General features: G+C 41.6%; 1 protein-coding gene across 5 annotated transcripts in view; it reads left to right on the top strand.

Moving 5' to 3' along the window:
- Positions 1-18,069, top strand: part of STK38L (serine/threonine kinase 38 like) — a 111,902-nt gene that overhangs the window by 72,701 nt on the left and 21,132 nt on the right. For 4 of the 5 annotated variants that reach the window (XM_058282941.1, XM_058282946.1, XM_058282942.2 and 1 more), the window contains 4 exons: positions 4,426-4,570; positions 8,261-8,312; positions 13,279-13,401; positions 13,679-13,762. In XM_058282941.1, coding sequence (XP_058138924.1) covers positions 4,437-4,570; positions 8,261-8,312; positions 13,279-13,401; positions 13,679-13,762 — 393 coding nt within the window. In that variant the 5' untranslated portion in view covers positions 4,426-4,436. Of the gene's footprint in view, positions 1-3,608; positions 3,688-4,425; positions 4,571-8,260; positions 8,313-13,278; positions 13,402-13,678; positions 13,763-18,069 lie in introns of all 5 variants that reach the window. The other variant, XM_058282945.1, reaches the window with a different exon arrangement.

The following is an 18,069-nucleotide window of genomic DNA, read 5'->3' on the forward strand; positions in this document are numbered from 1 at the left end:
CCAGGTTAAGAGGAAGGGGCTGAAAAGTGATGAAGAGGGCTGATTAACAGACTGCCATTTCCCACTATAGATTATAAATCCCAAGGTTTACTTGCGTAGTGATCCAAGCGGGGGGGGGGGGGGGGGGGGGGGGGGGGGGGGGGGGGGTAGGCGGCCAGAATCGGGTCCAAAGGCACGAGAGAGCGAGGTTCAGACCTTGCACCTGCTTTTTGAACCATTAATTATCCCACCCCTTTGCTAATGGCAGGGGAGGAGTTCCAGCTGTTTGTATTTTGATTGATTACCCCCCATCGATCCCCGAGGAGGGCCAATGATGAAGTCTTTGGGGAATATCTGGGGCTTCTTGCTTCAGGAGGAAATCTTGTTTCAAATGGCAGAATCCTTTGGGGAGGGGCAGTCTTCAGCAGCCATCTTGGGGGTGTCAACGTCCACCTGGGCTTCTTGCCAGGTTCCAGACCCATCTATAGATTCCCCATCTTACTGGCCGCTCAGAGTCATGATTCAGTTGGGGCGTGTTTTTCATTACTTGACATCCACTTCTGGATTTTGGAGCTAAACTCATCCTCTTGTGTTGGGAGAAAACTCCAGGCTCATAAGTTTACTTCTCATATTTACTTCTCTTGTTTGGAATGGTTTTGAATAATTCACATACTTTTATGTTTCAAAACAATTTCCCCAAAAACCTTGCTCAGTAACGTTCTTCCCCGTCTAGCCCTCAGATTCTGCTTCATTCTGCAGACATGGTGTCTGCAGCAGTTTTAATATCAACCATCCCCTCTGGCTGCTTTCCAGTGGGCAGAGGTGGCCTAGGCAGAAAGCTACCCGTCTTTTTTCTAAGCTGCCACCTTATCCTGATGCTTTTAAATGTTAAATTGAACAATAGTCTCTGTTTTGATGCCGTGCTCACACAGCAAGCTTCTGGTCCTAGTTACAGCTTCCCATCCAGCGTGCCTCAGGGACAGAATGTACTGGGCCAGAAGATGCTCATACCTGTTCCTCTCATTACTAGATTTCGTACTGTGTGAATCAGTAAATTCCCATTCTGTCTTGTATGCCAGTCTCTTGTGCACTCTGCTAGGTTGGAGTAGCTTCCAGAGCTTGCCTACCCCGGCGACACTGGCAGTGAAGGCCAGTCCTTGTGCCTTCACGGTTCTCCGAGGCCCTGGGCAGTTGTTCCCGAGCTTCTTTCTGACGGATACGTGCATTTCTTACCGGCTGCGTAACACGGTCATTGGTGTGTTGCTTTCGTGGGCTTTACTCAAGGGCCATTGTAAAAGGGTCTGTTTGTGGTTTTCACCATTTACTTTTGAAAGAGATATATAAATGTTGGACAACTAGAGTTGAGCTTGACTTTTTTCATTTCTATAACCTGGCAAACCAATTTGAAAACTCGGTATCAGCTGCAGATCTGGACATTTCCCTATTCTTTTACTACCTTTCTTCTTGAAGAAAGGCAGGGCAGATAAGAAAGCATACTAAAATACCTAGGCATTGGTCTTTGTTAAAGTTTTTAAAGTTTTCCCCCCCTAAATATTTGTTGAACAAAGAAACCCCACCTTTTTTTTTTAACTAAAAATTACCCGGAAGAGAAATATCTGAGAACTTAAAATTTATTTGCCTAAAGGAGGAATTAGAATGCTAATTCTAATACTAAATACTAGTATTAAGGAATTAAAATACTAATCCTGCAGATTTTAGAGGCTGCCCCTTTTTGAAGATTTAGAATATATTGTAGCATATTAGAGATGCTGGGGAGTCCTGCAATAAAAAATATGTTTAACTTTGTATAATCTGGATTTCTTAATACTTACGATAAGTGAGAAAATATTTTAAAACTTGCATTCCACTCACCCCTGTAATCCCAATTCATGAACATGATTTGGGAGATTTTGCAATCTACCACCCTTGTTCCACTTGATATCTTCTTGACTTTTCTGCATCTGCTCCTGAAACTTAGAACATGAGGTTTCCGAAAATGGCGTGGCACTATTGTCTTAGATAGTATTCAAGAAGAGCAGCTTCATGCTTAAAAAGAACTTGGCTACGGTAATTCAAGAGTTTAATTCATTTTTATTATTTAATTTAAAATCTTTTTATTATTAAAGCATTTAGCACATTAAAAAATAATAAACAAAGTGCCTAAAATAATGCCTTACATTTATATAAGCATTGTGGCTTTCTTACATCATCTGAGATGGCCTAAATCTAGGCCTATGAATTAGGCAGAGCAAATATTACCAACTCTGTCTGGGGGAAAAATAACTTGAGTTCAGAGTGTTCTTGTGATTTGAATAAAACAAAGTAATCAGTTAGCAGCAGAACCTGAGTTCGATCTCTGAATTTCTGACTCCTAGGTTCAGTAATTTCTCTTTCCCCAGATGTTTATTAAGCAGCCTTTATGGAGTACTTTACTTTTGCTAATTCTTTCAAGTCCCCCTTCCCCTCATTTGATAGGGTGGCCCATTCATTCATTCATACCTACTGTGCATCAGACAATGCTATCTGGTGAATATTCAGAATGAAATGGAAAGTTCTTTGTCACAGGTAATCCTGGCAAGTGGAATGACAGGTCAGTCCCTGAGATACATTAGTGAGGAATGTGCTGGGGTGGACACCCCACAGACTCAGCTGGACCCCACACGATCAGCAGGATTCCTGCAGGAGAGGAGGTGCAGGACACTGGTGCACAGGAGGGCCACACAAGGGCTTGCAGGCCTGGACGAGCCAGCCCATTAGGAGAGGGAGTGAGGGGAGGAAGGCAAGCTGGAGGCGGCAGTTAGACTTGGGGTTCTGACTCCACAGCCCACTAGTTACGTGACTTTCCAAGCTTCAGCCCTCTACCTTACAGGTGAGGATGAAATGCGTTCAGTTTAACTTAAGTGCCTCTGCCTTAAATCCTCGAGAGAGAGAGAGAGAGAGAGAGAGAGAGAGAGAAAGAGAGAGAGAGAAAGAGAGAGAGAGAGAGGGAAAGCAATGAGTAAAATATAATGTTCTTGGTATAGACCAGCCTCAGTTTGTGCGTGTTGCCTTTGTTCATCTTACTGAGCCAATTGGACTTGATTTTAAACAAGTGACTTGAGCATCTTCCCGTTAGAAAGATTTAGGATAGTCAGCAGAGGAACAAGTTTATGATGTCAAACTAGTTTATGATTTAATTCAGTTTTAGACCCCATGATTTCAGGCCCAACTATATTGAGTCATAAACCCAATAAGGTGACAGTGAAAGTGGGAGTTTACTGTAGTTACATTGTTTACTTCCAATCTGCACTCGACCTGCTTGACCTTGAAGAACAAGAACGGGCTTTTGGCTCATCCCATAATCTCCGGAGTCTCGTCCCATTCAGGCCCATACTGAGAGGTCCGTATCTTCATGTAGGTAAGAGAGGTGGCATGTGTCGGGGACTGGGGTGCAGCTCTGCACAGCCACCTTTGGCCACCTGGGTCTTCTTCAGGAACGATGCGTTTTGGTCCTGGTCAGATGAGCAGGAGCTTCTTCAGTGTTGGCGCGCTCCAGTCTTCCTGGTCCGTGGTGGCCCGTGGTGTCTCTCAGCGCTGGGGCTTGTGTTCCGCAGCCCAGGAGCTCACTCTGTCCCCCTCTACCTGTCCAGGTGTCCTTCATTTGGCTCGCCTGGTGCATTTTCCGCCTTTGGGGTTTGAGTGCCTTCTAAGTAGATGTGCACAGCCCAGGTAAGGCCACTGGACTTCCTCCCTGTCAGCTGGCCTGACTCCTACACTGCTGCTTCCTGCTGGTTCCTCCGGGCACTTGTGCTTCATTTGAAAGTGAAATGGGCATCACAGTCTGAAGAAGTACACTGGACCTTGTTATGACACTGTCTGGAATGACATAGAATGAGACAGACCCCTCCCAGAGAGGCCTGTTTCTGAAAATAGTTTTCCCCTAAAACATTCCCACAAGAATTGCGCTCAACTGACGTCCTCGTGCATATTTGATTCAGCACTTCATGTGTCACAGAATTTTCGTGGCAGAAGCTACTTCTCAATATTTAAGAAAACTACTTTAACTCTGTAGAGACGTACATTTATCTGGAGCATAAATATTAGCAAGATCTTACGGATTTTATTTAGTAATCAGTAAGACAGCAGACGAGATTGGCCTCTCTAGTTTGGGTGCTGCCCTGGAATGCGCCTGTTGGTGTGAGTGTCTGTGCGCGGCCTGCCCCGGTGCTGCTTTCCTGCCGTCCACCCCGCTTTCGCCAGCGCAGAGTGAGTTACTCTTGTGTGGGGAAGGTGCGTCTTACCTTTGTTCACTAGCATTGTATTATTTATAACTGGGAAGACTTGGATGCATTAACTGTTAGGGGTAGAATTTTTCTCAGTTGAAATTAAACCATTTCCAGAGTTTGATATAAGAGATGGAAAGATTTTTTTCCTTAACAAATGATTTGTTTTAATATGTTGTTTCAGTTTCTGTTACTATGGCAATGACGGCAGGGACGACAACAACCTTTCCTATGAGCAGCCATACCCGGGAGAGAGTGACTGTAGCCAAGCTCACCCTGGAGAATTTTTACAGCAACCTCATTTTGCAGCATGAAGAGAGAGAAACCAGGTAGAGTAAAGGCTAATCGAAGGCTTCTGCTAAGCCAGATGAGCTGTTGTGCTGTGCATGGAGGGCACGTGGGGTTTCTGTCAGTACGACTGCTGTGTGCCCCTGCCTGTTTTAAGTGGCCAGCGTCGACTGACAAGGCATCTACTTGCTTGTTTTATTTTCACAGAATAGTTTCTTAAAGTATCCAAAGCTCTGAGTACCCAGAGGACATGTGAATGGACATCTTAAACAAAACTTTTCCAATTGTCAAATTATGATATACCTTTGTAATTTGAGGGACTCTTTATGAATGAATGACTTTAGTGAAAAAATATACAGCATTGTGTGTATATCACTGAAGATAGAAGAATAAAAAAAATGAATGACATTTTTTCTTTGAGAAACATGTAATATAGTTAAATATTAGATATAGAAATAGTTATATCTAGAAGTATATAAACAAGGGACATAATGCACATGCATATTACAGGAAAGAGTTAAAAGCAGCACTAGGAGAAGAGCAAAAAAGGGAGGACTGCTTTTGACTAAGGGTTTGGCATTTATACAGGACCCTAAAGGGAGAGCTCTGTGTATACACTTGCGTAAAAGGGAGCTGCAGGAGGGATATTAGGGATGGGAGAAATCAACCCAGTGCTGGGGCAGGCCCTGTCGGTTTTAGCTCAGCACAGCCTCAGCACAGCCGTGCGGGATTGCAGCACTTCCTGGGCGCGGCCCGCGCTCTGTTAAAGTAGCTGTTCTCATGGTGGCAAAGAGCCTGGAACCTTCCTGAGCAGCAGTAAGTGGTCAGAGGTGCTCGCCTGAAGACCCTGTAGTTCATGTGTAGAATGGACTGGGGTTAAGGCCCCTACGAAATAGGAAAGGCTAGTAACAAGGTCCAGGCAAGAGGGAAGGAGTTGGGCTAGGATTGTGACAGTGACAGAAGAGAGGAAGTGACAAGTGAGAAAGAGCGGCCAAAGGTGGCAACTAGCTAACTGAAAGGTGAGAGGAATAAGGCAGTGCTGTGACGGTGCAGGTGACCCCCAGCCTCGGGAGTCCATTCTGGCAACATAGCAGATGCTGGCACCCACTCCAAACCCTGCATTTTAGAAGCCGAAGGTCAGAATGATTAAAATCAAATGAGTTCATGTTGGAAAGAAGGGAGACTACCCCGGCCAGCAACGAGGGAAGGCAGGACGGAGGAAGAGGTGGGAGAGCCTCCAATTGAGCCTCTCCCTGAGGGCGTGTGTAGAGCCTGGTGATTTTCTCAGGGGTTTCAGAGCCTCAGGAAAGAAGGAAAAAACCAGAGAGCCGCCCCGTGGGAGTCTCCCTGGCATTGCCCCAGTGCTGTGCTGGAGTCTAAACAGGGGCCGCGCTGCAGCCGGCGTTTCCGCTGTTTCCCAACGCTGTTTCCCCTCGGGAGAGCTGGCCTTGGAGCACCGCCCTGTGCAGTGGGCACTCCCCTGAAGCAGGGCCCCGAGGTGCCTCCCCTCAGTGTAAAGGTGAACCAGAAACAAAACCTCCGGGGGTGAACCAGAAAGAAACCTACTCTTTTAAAAAACAGAATTAAAATAGAAGTCAGGGGACTAATTGGAAATAAAGTGTTCCTAGAGGTGTTTTCATCCGTAAGGCTAGAGACACAGGAAAAAGGGTAAAAATTGATAAATTTCAGACTGTTGTAATTTCTAGAGTAACCTCTAAAAGAATGAAAATAGAGGTTGTAACTTCAGAACTTGTAGAAGGAAACAAAATGGAAGGGAAAAAAAAACAATTCAAAGAAAGGCAAGAGAAAAAAACAACCCTGAAATACAGAAAAGTAGGCACAAATAGTTAAAGTCTCTGGAAATAGATCAGATCATCAAGAGAGACTGAACAAAGTAGAAGAGAACCAAGGAAAGAAGGCCTCTATTTTTTCAAAAGGCAGGCGCTTAAATTATTCGTTAGAATTGCAAAGGCTCGTTGACTTTTTATGCTGAAAACATAAAGTAAATTAAAATTTTTCCTCTTATTCCCAAACAAAGGTTAGGAAGAATAAAGTACTAATTTTTTTTTTCATTGGTTTCTGCTTAGGGATGGAAGTTGAATGAAACATTCAACTGTTATTTTCTAAAAGCTTAAATTTTAAGAAGACATATGATGACTTTTTAAGGCTTAACCTCTTGGATAATGCATAAGCCTAATAAATAATAAAGTACTCAATCAGCAAAATTTAACAGTTTAGAATTTTAGGAGGAATACTAATCTCTTTTTTTTTTTTTTTAAATTTTGGTCTTTTTGATTAAATATGGTGGAAATGGATGAAAGTTACTGCATCTCTCCTAGAATTAGGGATGATTTCATGAAGTATTAGGTTTGGAAGGATTGAGGGAAGAGGTTAATGGAAAGTTGAGAGACAAATGAAAGTTGCTTCTATATTGCTTGTAGTCCCTCCCAAGTGAATGGGCCTCTTACTCTGTGAATTCTTTCTGAAGAGGGGGAAACGCTATAGAAGTCATTGCACAAGCAGCTTTGCATTGCCTAGGGTGGAAGATGCGGGGCACAGAGTCTGACGTTAGGAGGTTATTCCATTCTAAGGGTTGGAATTTGGGGGGAATAACTGGTACACATAAGATAAAAAACAGTGGATGGAGAATAAGTTAATGTATCTTGTGCATCTCATCTTCTCCATGGAGATGCTGATTTATCAACAGGCTTTGGGTAGTTTTGTTACAGAATTTTCCAAAGGAAAGAAAAATTAGTGATCTTAATTGTTCAGGAAGGATTTTGAATATATATTCCAAAATTTGTATGATAGTTTCATTCTGCAACCAGTATACCCACTTGGGTAAATCCTGGAAAAAGAGCCTTATTCTGTCACAGTCCAAAAATCATTTGGTATTCTCCCAGGTTTTTTTGGGAAAAACAAACATAATGGAAACAAATCTACTAATAGTCGTTTGGAAATAAGTTGTAAAAGGTCTCCCACACCCATCTCTCCACCCACCCTGACCAAAAAGGGGGGAAATACTTAGCTTAATGACTTCAAGGGTGCCTATTTTTAAAAATGAACAACTGAAATGGGCTATACTTAGAAAAGCAAATGTTTGTTAGTTAATGGGTTATTTTATATTCACATATGACTTCCCAGTTTTTGAAGAATTAGAATAGAGTAAAATAGTCTCAACTGGATTGAGCATCTTTCCTCCAATGATTAGGAAAAATGAGCACAGGTGTTAAGTGAGGGACTTAGACAATCTTTTTGAACTACTGTTAGAATCAGTATTCAAACACAGCACTCTCCACTTCTAAAATTTAGACTTTTTTAGCTGCTGTATTTACCTTTATATACCCATAGTATGAACAGTGATAAATAGTAATAATTTTACTGAATTGAACATTAGATAACAAATATTAAAACATTTGTTATTTTTACTAACAATTCCTTTTGGCCAGAAAGCAAAATAAGATTTAATTTTTAATATACTTTTTTATTTTTAAAAAGATACCTAGATTATATAAATGTTACATAAAAATATAGGGGAGAAATCAGTTTTAGAAGTATGTTATTTGTTGGTATGGGAAAGAAAACTCTTCTTAGCAATTCATTTGGTCCAACTTGAAAGTGTTTTTTAGCATAAGAAACTGAACTGGTAAACTTGAATAATTAAATGTATATTTCTTAAAACAGGAGTAAGGAATTTAGTTAAAACTTAAATTATTTTTTCTTTTGAAAAGGCAGAAGAAATTAGAAGTGGCCATGGAAGAAGAAGGGTTAGCAGATGAAGAGGTAATGTATGCTATGTACTTGTATAAAAGCAACCCCAGGGACTTCTTCATGTCCTGGTGTCAAATGATTTCATAACTTAGGTGATGTGGATTTCATCATTTGAATACAGGTTCCGTATTTTTTTGCTCTCATGGATATCTTTAAAAGGAGGTAGCTTTTTTTTAGTCCAAGACCATACATTTAGGGAACAGCATCTGTAGTATTCTAGGTATGTGGAACAAAAAAGTGGGGTACCAAGAGGAGCTGTCAATTGCTAGAACTTACCAGCTCTATTTCTAAATATTTCTTAACAGTATCCACTTCTTTAGCCCCAGTGCCACTACCAAGTTTAAACTCCTGTGTGTTTCGTCTGAAGAGTAGCTCTTCCAGCTGGTCTCCCTCCCTCCTCAGGTTGCCCCACTCCTACCCAGTTTTCCTGTGCTGCAGCCGGAGTGGTTTTCTGAAATCGGACTTGTTCACAGCTCTCAGGAAAAGGACAGACTCTTAAGCCTGGCACACAGGGTCAGGATTTAGCCTCCGCCCGTCTCTCTGGCCTCCTCCCTTGTCCCAGGCCTGCCCTGACCAACATCGAGCCAGCTTAGCACCCCTGCTTGCCCATGCACTTCTTCACGTGTGTCTGCTGCTCAACTCACTCCTGCCACGCTGCTCCCCTTCTTCAGGGAGCTTCATGTCTCACTTAGGCTTCACTTGTTTGTTCCAGAAACTCTGCCCACCCCAGGGTCCTCCCTTCTCCTGTGTCATACCGTTCCTTGAGATTGGAGAACCCACCGCTGTCTAGACCATGTCTGCTTCAGCATTGCATCTCCAGAGCCTGGTGGAGGGCTGGGATGTGTAGTTGATGAGTAAATTAGCAAGTGAGCAATGGGCCTTGCCCTCAAGGAATTTACAGGTTAGAAACAGTTACACAATTGTGTGTGTGTGTGTGTGCATGTGCGCGCAGAGTTACGTAGACATGGTAGCATGTGGCAAACTGAAAATACAAAGAATTGTTTCTAATTCAGGGCATCAGTACATGCTTAAAGGAAGAGATAACATTTGATTTAAAGTTTAAAGAATGGATAGAATTTACGGTAAAGATGAGTGGTATCTACGAAATAATATTTATGCAGAGTGACAAGTAATTGCCCTATAAAGGGCACAATAAAGGAAATAATAAACACATGATGGGCTAATAATACCACATAATGGAAGGCTAGGTTTGGAATAGCTTACTAAGAAATTTATACTTTATTTTCTAGGCAATAGGGAGGCACAACCCAGATTAATTAGTTTAGCAGTTTTCAGTGATCAGGAAAGTTTCCATATTTAGAGTAGCCCTTCAAGTGATGATTTGATTTGAAAACAAGTTGTTTTCTAATCTTCCCTGATGTCTTTCTGAGGACTTTACTTGTATCTTTATAGTTGCAGTGTTTAAGTCAAATAACAAAATATTTTATGATTTATCCCAAAAGTGGTTACTTTGTTAATCCAATGTCTCAATCTTAAAAACTGACATAATTCTACAACAAAAAGTATTTATTATGTCTGAAAAATTTCAATACAATATTTTAAAATATCATTTATCTTCTTTAAATTTTAGAAAGGTAACAATTTAAATTTTTCTTACAGTTTATAGAGAAAAAATAAGACTGAGCACATCTTTCCTCATTTTTGTTATATTAATAGCTTTCTTATAATAAACTTCCTATACTCATAACTGTATTAATATCCATTATTCATAATTATATTGATTTGTAAATCTCAAACATAAGTTCTTAATTTGGGGTCTAGAAGACAAGTTAGAAAAACTGACGGCCAAGGCTCTAGCAGGTAACGCAAGTGAGAGAAGTTGGCCGGGTTGATTTCATAACACCACCTTAGGTTTTGTCTTCCTTTGGCCCAGATACACTTCATTTGGGGTGGGTTTTTTTTAGGGGTTTTATAAGAATAAGGATATAGTTATTTTTTAAAGAAAACTAGTATTTGTCCTTAATATACCTTGTAATGGAAAATTGTTTAACTTCAAATCACATACCGTGGCTGGGTAAAGCATATATGCTGAAATGAGGTTGATGTCTGAACCCTTTCATATCTCAAAACTTTTATGTACTCGTCTCTGTGTCTTATACAAAAATACAAAACAGAACCCTTTACAGATTGAGTGTTTGAGGAATCCCTTTTGAAAAGGAAGGAAGAAAGGAAGAAAACAATGTGTGTCAAGTTTCATCTCACTTAAGAGAATCCCATTAAACACGGAACAGAATTTACTCTAACCGAAAATGAAAATAGGGGGCGGTGGACCTGGCCCAGTGTTTAGGGCGTCCGCCAACACATGGGAGGTCCGCCGTTCAAACCCCGGGCCTCCTTGACCTGTGTGGAGCTGGCCCATGTGCAGTGCTGATGCGTGCAAGGAGTGCCCTGCCACGCAGGGGTGTCCCCCGCGTAGGGGAGCCCCACGCACAAGGAGTGCGCCCCGTAAGGAGAGCCGCCAAGCGCCAAAGAAAGTGCAGCCTGCCCAAGGATGGCGTGGAAGCCTGCCCAAGAGCTGATGCAGCAAGATGACACATGAACAAAGAGACACAGATTCCTGTGCAGCTGACAACAACAGAAGCGGACAAAGAACACGCAGCAAATGGACACAGAGAACAGACAACTGGGGTGGGGGGGGGAAGGGGAGAGAAATAAATAAATAAATAAATCTTTTTTTAAAAAAATGGAAATAGGCAACTTTAAGCTTCAAAAGAGAGTCATGAACTAAGTTTTATCCACAGGTTTTTCTTCTTTAAAGAGAAAAGGATGTGATTACCTCAGAAATGTTTAGATTTGTCTTTCAGAGCTACTTAATACACACAAGTCATGAGTAGATATGTCAACATGTGTTTACAGTGGTTTTTTAAAATTGTGAACTTGATTCAGCTACTGCTGGACTGCTACACTGATTTTTAAGACTAAAGTCATGGAATCACTTTTTTGAAGTAATATAATTTTGTATAATATGTTCCACACTCTTGTTCTTCTCCCTTATTGCCATTAAACAGTTGTCCCTAAAAGGTCATATGTGTACTTATTTGCTATATTTATAACCTATCAGATACTTAATGAACATTGTTTTATTTTCCTGCCTCTCCCTCATTTATTTGTTTTGAGTATAATTTGTGAAACTGTAATGAAGTCTTTTTCATTCAGCCTTAGGCAAGTTTCTGTAACTGCGCCCAACTAGTTGTATTTTCTTAAATCCATGAAATCAGAAATCCAAAACGTCTCTCAAAACCCTTCAAATGAATCCTTTATGTAATTTTAAAAATAAAATATCTTGAAAGACATGATACTATGCTGCCACCATGTGGCAGTTTTATTGTAGTCTTCAAGGTAAGGTGTTTCAAACAAGCTACTTTTTGGGCTACCTTTAATTTCATTAGTAATTCAGTTATTTTTTATTATTCAAAAGTATTTTTGAATACTTACTATGTGCGTATTAAAAAGAAGCAAAAAATACTTTTCACTGTTGCTCTAGGATCTGTCTTCTTTGTTTTTGTAATAGGTAAGTGTAGCTGCATTAAACTGATATTTAAAAGAGAAAAGCCACCTATTCTACCATGATTACAGAGTCTATTTTTAGACTAATAGATAACCACTAGGTATGGATAGGTTATAGGTAAATAGAGTATTATTCTATCTTATAGTTACTTAATTTTCTTTACTGACTGAATTCTTACCAAAAAAAATTTTTCTTTTTATTGTTGTCTACAATATTAGATGTGGGAAAGGACAACAGGCAAAGCCTTTTCATTTGTATACTTGATTTTGATCTTCCTGGTGTCATAATTTCCGTCACTGATATGCCTGAGCATGTATCTTCATTTAGTTGTTTAACTACAATTGAAGACACTTAAATAGTTTCTTGATTTCATCCTTTTAGACTTTTACAAGTATCAATTCCATTGCATTGATGAAACACATTTACCTGTTTCTAATTATTAACACCCATACACAGGAATAGGAAGGGACTATTTAGTACTTCTACCTTGAGCTGCATTTAGGAGCAGTGTTTCTGAACTGCTGTGGTCAACCTCATTTGTCACCCCTTCAGAATAAAATCATTGAAGCTTTGATTGGGGTCAGTTGAAGGTGAACAGGAGTTTTGATTTTTTCACTGATTTTATTTCCTATGTCTTATCTGTTAAGGGCTAACTTTGTCAGAAACCAGTGGGGCGGGTTTTGAGAATTAGAACAATGAAATAAAGTACCGTTTTTTGTAACCATCAGTTTTTTTGTAATGTTGCTTATTAATGATGGTTATTTTTCTAATCTTTGGAGAGTCATTTATGAAATTCATGTCTTGAATATTTTAATGCATTCTTCTTGTAATTTTTTTGCACTGCCTTATATTTGGGAAGTTGTGTGCAAAGACTTAAGCAATTTATTAAAATTTGTCCAGAAATAAATTCTACCATAAGTAATTTCCTATGGAAACACTGACATTGTGTTATTTTGACCTCATAAGTTTCAGTAGTTGTAACAAAGCAACCTTGGAAATGAGGGAATTCAGTCAAAGTGGATTTCCTGGTAGAATAAAAATCAGTATCAGAATACTCTTAGTATTCCTAAAGTTTAATTTTTACTTTGAATTAAGTTAGCATATAGATGAAAGAAAAAATGACTAGTGTATATATATTGAAAAAAGCTGAACTAGTTTAATATGAAATGTTTAATGGCATCCATCTCAAGAGGAAAGAGTATCAATTGTCAAAAGTAATAGAATGGTTTTCTGTAGTGTGTTTATACTTTACATGCTTAATAAATACTTGACTTTGATAAATAAGTTACAGCACTAGTATATAATATTTAAGATATCTTACCACCATTTTCATGTGTATCATCTGTAATACTGCAGGATTCCTTTGAAACAATCTGATTACAAATGATCCTTTCAAGTCATCAGTATAAAATCATCCTATTAAATTGTCTTTTTTTTTTTTTTCCATAGAAAAAGTTACGCCGATCACAACATGCCCGCAAAGAAACAGAGTTCTTACGGCTCAAGAGGACCAGACTTGGCTTGGATGACTTTGAGTCTCTTAAAGTCATAGGAAGAGGAGCTTTTGGAGAGGTGTGCTTCTTTCTCAGTCACCTCCATTGGAAAGTCTACCTCTTTGATCTCCTGAGCACTTGATCCTCTCTTGGCATATGTAGGGATCTGTACCTGCTACAAAAATATATCTATACAGCTCAAAGATCGTGAAATATGTATTAAAATTTAGTTCTTGAAATATAACTATGACACATTCCTGCTTTCTTTAAAAGGACCAACCTTTCACTCCTGAATAAACAGTGGAAAGGTGAGACAGTCTCAGCTTTACAATATGACTTATTTTTTTATATTCTAGGTGCGGCTAGTCCAGAAGAAAGACACAGGTCATATCTATGCAATGAAGATACTGAGAAAGGCTGATATGCTTGAGAAAGAGCAGGTGTGTGTTCTTTTCACATGTATTGCATAGAAACAGCCACCGATTAGGTGTTAGAATAAGTGTAAATATGAGATAAAAAAATCTACACACCATATTAACTTTTTTTTTTTTAAGAGGTACTGGAGATTGAACCCGGTACCTTGTACATGGGAAGCAGGCACTCAACCCATGAGCTACACCTACTCCCCTATATTAATTTTTGATAGCATGTTTCATGTTTCTCAATTCTTAGAATTAAAATTTCTTCTAAATTTGTCATCAAAATACATTTTGAAATACCTGTTTTTCTGACAAGTGAAACTAAAGGACCATTCTCTTCACTCTCTATCACTATACCATATCAAATAAGCAAAACTAGTTCCCTGAAAATTTACTGGATTCAAGTATTTCCAAACTTAGTAACCACTTCCTTTTTATATCCCTGGGCTCTCCATGTTTCCTGAGGCTTACTGCAGTTCTGTGGGGTGGCCATAGAATCTGAAATATGGGTAGCATTCTGTGGTCGCCTCTGTTTCTAGTTGAGTGGACAGTCTGAAGAACCCAACTTGAACAAATATTCTAGTAAAGGACTCGGGGTATAGGGGAAATAGTGCTTCTCTGGCCATATACTTTACTTCAGTCTCTCATTTCCTACCTGAAGCTCATGTTGTTATTACAGCCATGTAATAGTAATGTCTGTTGACCTGTGACCCTCTTCAATCATTTTTCACTGCATGCTTTCACTTTGTTTTTTCATTCATTCAACACATATTTATTGGGTGCCTTCTGTGTACCAGTACTATTCAAGATTCTAGAATACAAGGGTTTTGTTTTGTTTAAACAGGTTAGTGGCATGATCTGGTTTCTGTTTTATGAAAACGAATCAGTACCAGCGCTTGTTTATAGGAAAAGCAAGAGTTGAAGCAGGGAGACCATTTAAGGGACTGTGTAGCAATTCCAGCAAGGAAGTAAATATGGCTTATACTAGGGTTATAACAGTAAAGTTGAAGAAAAGTTAAATTACTTTTTTGTTAAGGAAATAAGATTTGCTGATAAATTATTGGGGACTGAGAGGAGGAGTGAGGGTAGTAAAGGAAAGGGAAAAATTAAGGATAATGCCTAGAATTGTTACTTAAGGAATGGGATGCATAGTAGGGTCATTTATGGTTTAGAAAAGATCGCGGAGGAACAGGTTTGCGAGCAGTGGGAATCAAGAATTCTCTTTTTGTCATTAAGTTTAGCTGCCTATAAGATATCTAGATAGAGATGTTAATTTGACAGTCGGCTATAATATGAAGAAAAGGTTACGCTAGATGTATGCATTTGCAAATCGTCGGTATATTGACAGTGTGTAAAGCAGTGGGGTGAGATTACATAGGGAAGGAGTCGAGACAGAAGAGAAGAGAGGCCCTGGATCCAAGCCTAGGCTGCTCCAGGCAGGGAGGAGCCCACGAGGGAGCGCAGGAGGGGCACCAGTCTGAGAAGCAGGAGACAGCCGTGTCCTGGGATCCAAGAGAGGGAAGGGCTGGGAGGAGGAGGGGAGTGGCCATCTGTGTGGAACGCTGCTAAGAGAGAGCAAAAGGAGGACAGGCCATTGGGTTTCACTACGCGGAGACTCTGGCTAACTTCTCACGGACAGGGCCGGTGCATTTTGGGACAGGACCCTGATTAGAAGGGTGGAAAGAGAATGGGGAGGAGAAGTGAAGAGAGTGGGCATAGATAAATTTTTCACGTGAAGTAGAACAAAAGATGGATTGATAATGTGAAATTTAGGGTCAAAAATTTTTTTTTAATATGGGAAGTTTAAATATGGCATGTTTGAAGACTGATGGGGAAAAATCTAATAGGGAAAAACTGAAGATGCAGGAGAGAGGGGGGTAGATAATTATAGGACTATACTGGAAGACATATTTGGAGGAGTTGGTCTTTGATAGGAACAGGGACCCTTCTATTAAAATCGAAGAAAAAACAAAACGGGAGCAAATGCAGGGTGGCTGACATTGATAAGGGAAGTTTAGAGTTCTTAACTGAGTGCAAATAAGTGAGGGTCATTAGCTCAGTGAAGGAGGACTGGCTTGTTAGAGGTGTAAGGAGAGAGAAGTCGTGAATAGTCATTGTAAAGTGTGAGAAAGCATATTTGCTCGGGAATTACCATTGAATGAATGCCTACTGAGATTTACAGTCACGTATTTGAAGTGAAACCAGTTGGTATTGTTGGGTGACTTTTCTCTAGTAACACTTAGTTGCAGGTGAAGAATAGACAGAAAATTGGGTTTAACCAGGGCTGGTATTTTGCCAGGTAGATGCCACGGAGGGAGAATAACAAGTTCAAGAGTTTTGTAAAAAAAAGTGATCATGATGGATTTTAGGCTGAGTAAAAAAAAAGGAGGTAGTAGAGAAGAAGTGGCGGTGGAGCCGATGGCACGGAGGTTGAAGCCCTGTGACAGGCGCCCTGGAGGGGTCTGAGGTGGAGATGAGAGAGAGAGTACTTGGAAGTGAGATTTTAGAGGGGTGCAGTTATTGGTGAGGAGAAAGACTGGAAGCCCGCCGCGGGTGGCTGAGGCGTGGCGGAGTGAGGAGAGTCGAGGAGCGGCGTAGACGGGCTGAGCGGTTCGTCTGTTAGGGTCATTGGCGAGGGGGGCAAGACGGTGAGCGGGGCGGGCGCCGAGCGCAGCGGCGGGTGGGCGCGAGGCCCTCGGTGGTGCGGGGCGCGCTGCCGCCTCAGGCCGGGCTCTTGGAGGGAGGCGTCGGGCGGGGCGGCCGCGGCCGCGGGGAGGAGGCTGCGGGAGAACGCCACGGCCAGCTGGCCTCCACAGGGCCGAGGGGCGCGGCCGCCGGAGGAGAGGTGGGGGACTGGGTCGAAGACGGCCACGGTCGCACAGGACAGAGTGAAAAGGCCCCTCGGCGAGGGAGGGTCGGCTGCTGAGCCCGAGAACGCGGACGGTGTAGGAGCAAGGGCGGGGGTCGGGTCGCCCAGAGGCGCGGCGTCTCGCGGGGATGTGCCCCCAGGGGGCGGCGGCGGGCGGGCGGCGAGGCGGGCGACGAGGCGGGCGGGCGGCGAGGCGGGCGGAGGCGGGCGACGAGGCGGGCGGGCGGCGAGGCGGGCGGAGGCGGGCGGCGAGGCGGGCGGCGAGGCGGGCGGCGAGGCGGGCGGCGAGGCGGGCGGCGAGGCGGGCGGAGGCGGGCGACGAGGCGGGCGGCGAGGCGGGCGGCGAGGCGGGCGGCGAGGCGGGCGGCGAGGCGGGCGGCGGCGGGCGACGAGGCCGGCGGGCGACGAGGCCGGCGGGCGACGAGGCGGGCGGGCGACGAGGCGGGCGGGCGACGAGGCGGGCGACGAGGCGGGCGACGAGGCGGGCGACGAGGCGGGCGGCGGCGGGCGGCGGCGGGCGGCCCGCTGAGCTGAGGCGCTGTGTGTGGAAACTGCACTTCAGGTTTTGAAGTCTTACTGCAAGAAAAATGAATGTGAAATACCTCTGTAATTTTTATATTGATTACATGTCAAAATGATAATATGTTAGCTACATTGGGTTATATAAGCTATATTACTAAAATTTTGTCATTTCCTTTTGCTTTTTAATGTGCCTAATAGAAAATTTTAAATGATCATCCATGGCTCTCATATATATATTTTAAAAGCAATTTTATTGATACATATTAATGAAACATACTATTCATCCAAAATATATAATCAAATGGTATTTGGTACAATCACATGGTTGTGTGCCTTCATCACGTCATTATTAGAGCATTTTCATTATTTCAATAATAATAATAAAAAGACAAGAAAATCTTCACCTCTCAGTCTCTCCATACTTCCTCTGCTATACATAGCTGCTATTTCTGGCTATTCTTGCACAATTATTTATTTATTTTGAAGTTTTATTGAGATATATTCACATGCTATATGATCTATACAAAGCGTATAATTAGTAGCTTTAGATATAATCACAATGTTGTGTACTCATCACCACATAAAAATTTTAGAACAATTTCATTGTTCAGAAAAGAAAAACTATACATCCCTTGGCAGTCCTTCCCCAGCCCTAAATAACCACTCATCTGATTTCATCTTTATAAATTGATTTATATTTACATTTTATAAAATCATACAGTATGTAGTACTTTGTGTCTGGTTTCTTTCACTTTTTTTTTTTCTGATACTAACATCTTGTAGTATTAACGTGTATTTGTTCAGTTTCACAGGATGGTCTTATATATAAAATTTTACCCATATATTTCACTTGCAGTTTTACTGTGCTCTACAGTCCCATGTTACATTTTTTAGCTTTCCTTTTATAATATGCATGACCTTAGACTCTCCTTTAAAC

Source organism: Dasypus novemcinctus, chromosome 20 (genome assembly GCF_030445035.2).
Source record: "Dasypus novemcinctus isolate mDasNov1 chromosome 20, mDasNov1.1.hap2, whole genome shotgun sequence".
NCBI lineage: Eukaryota > Metazoa > Chordata > Mammalia > Cingulata > Dasypodidae > Dasypus > Dasypus novemcinctus.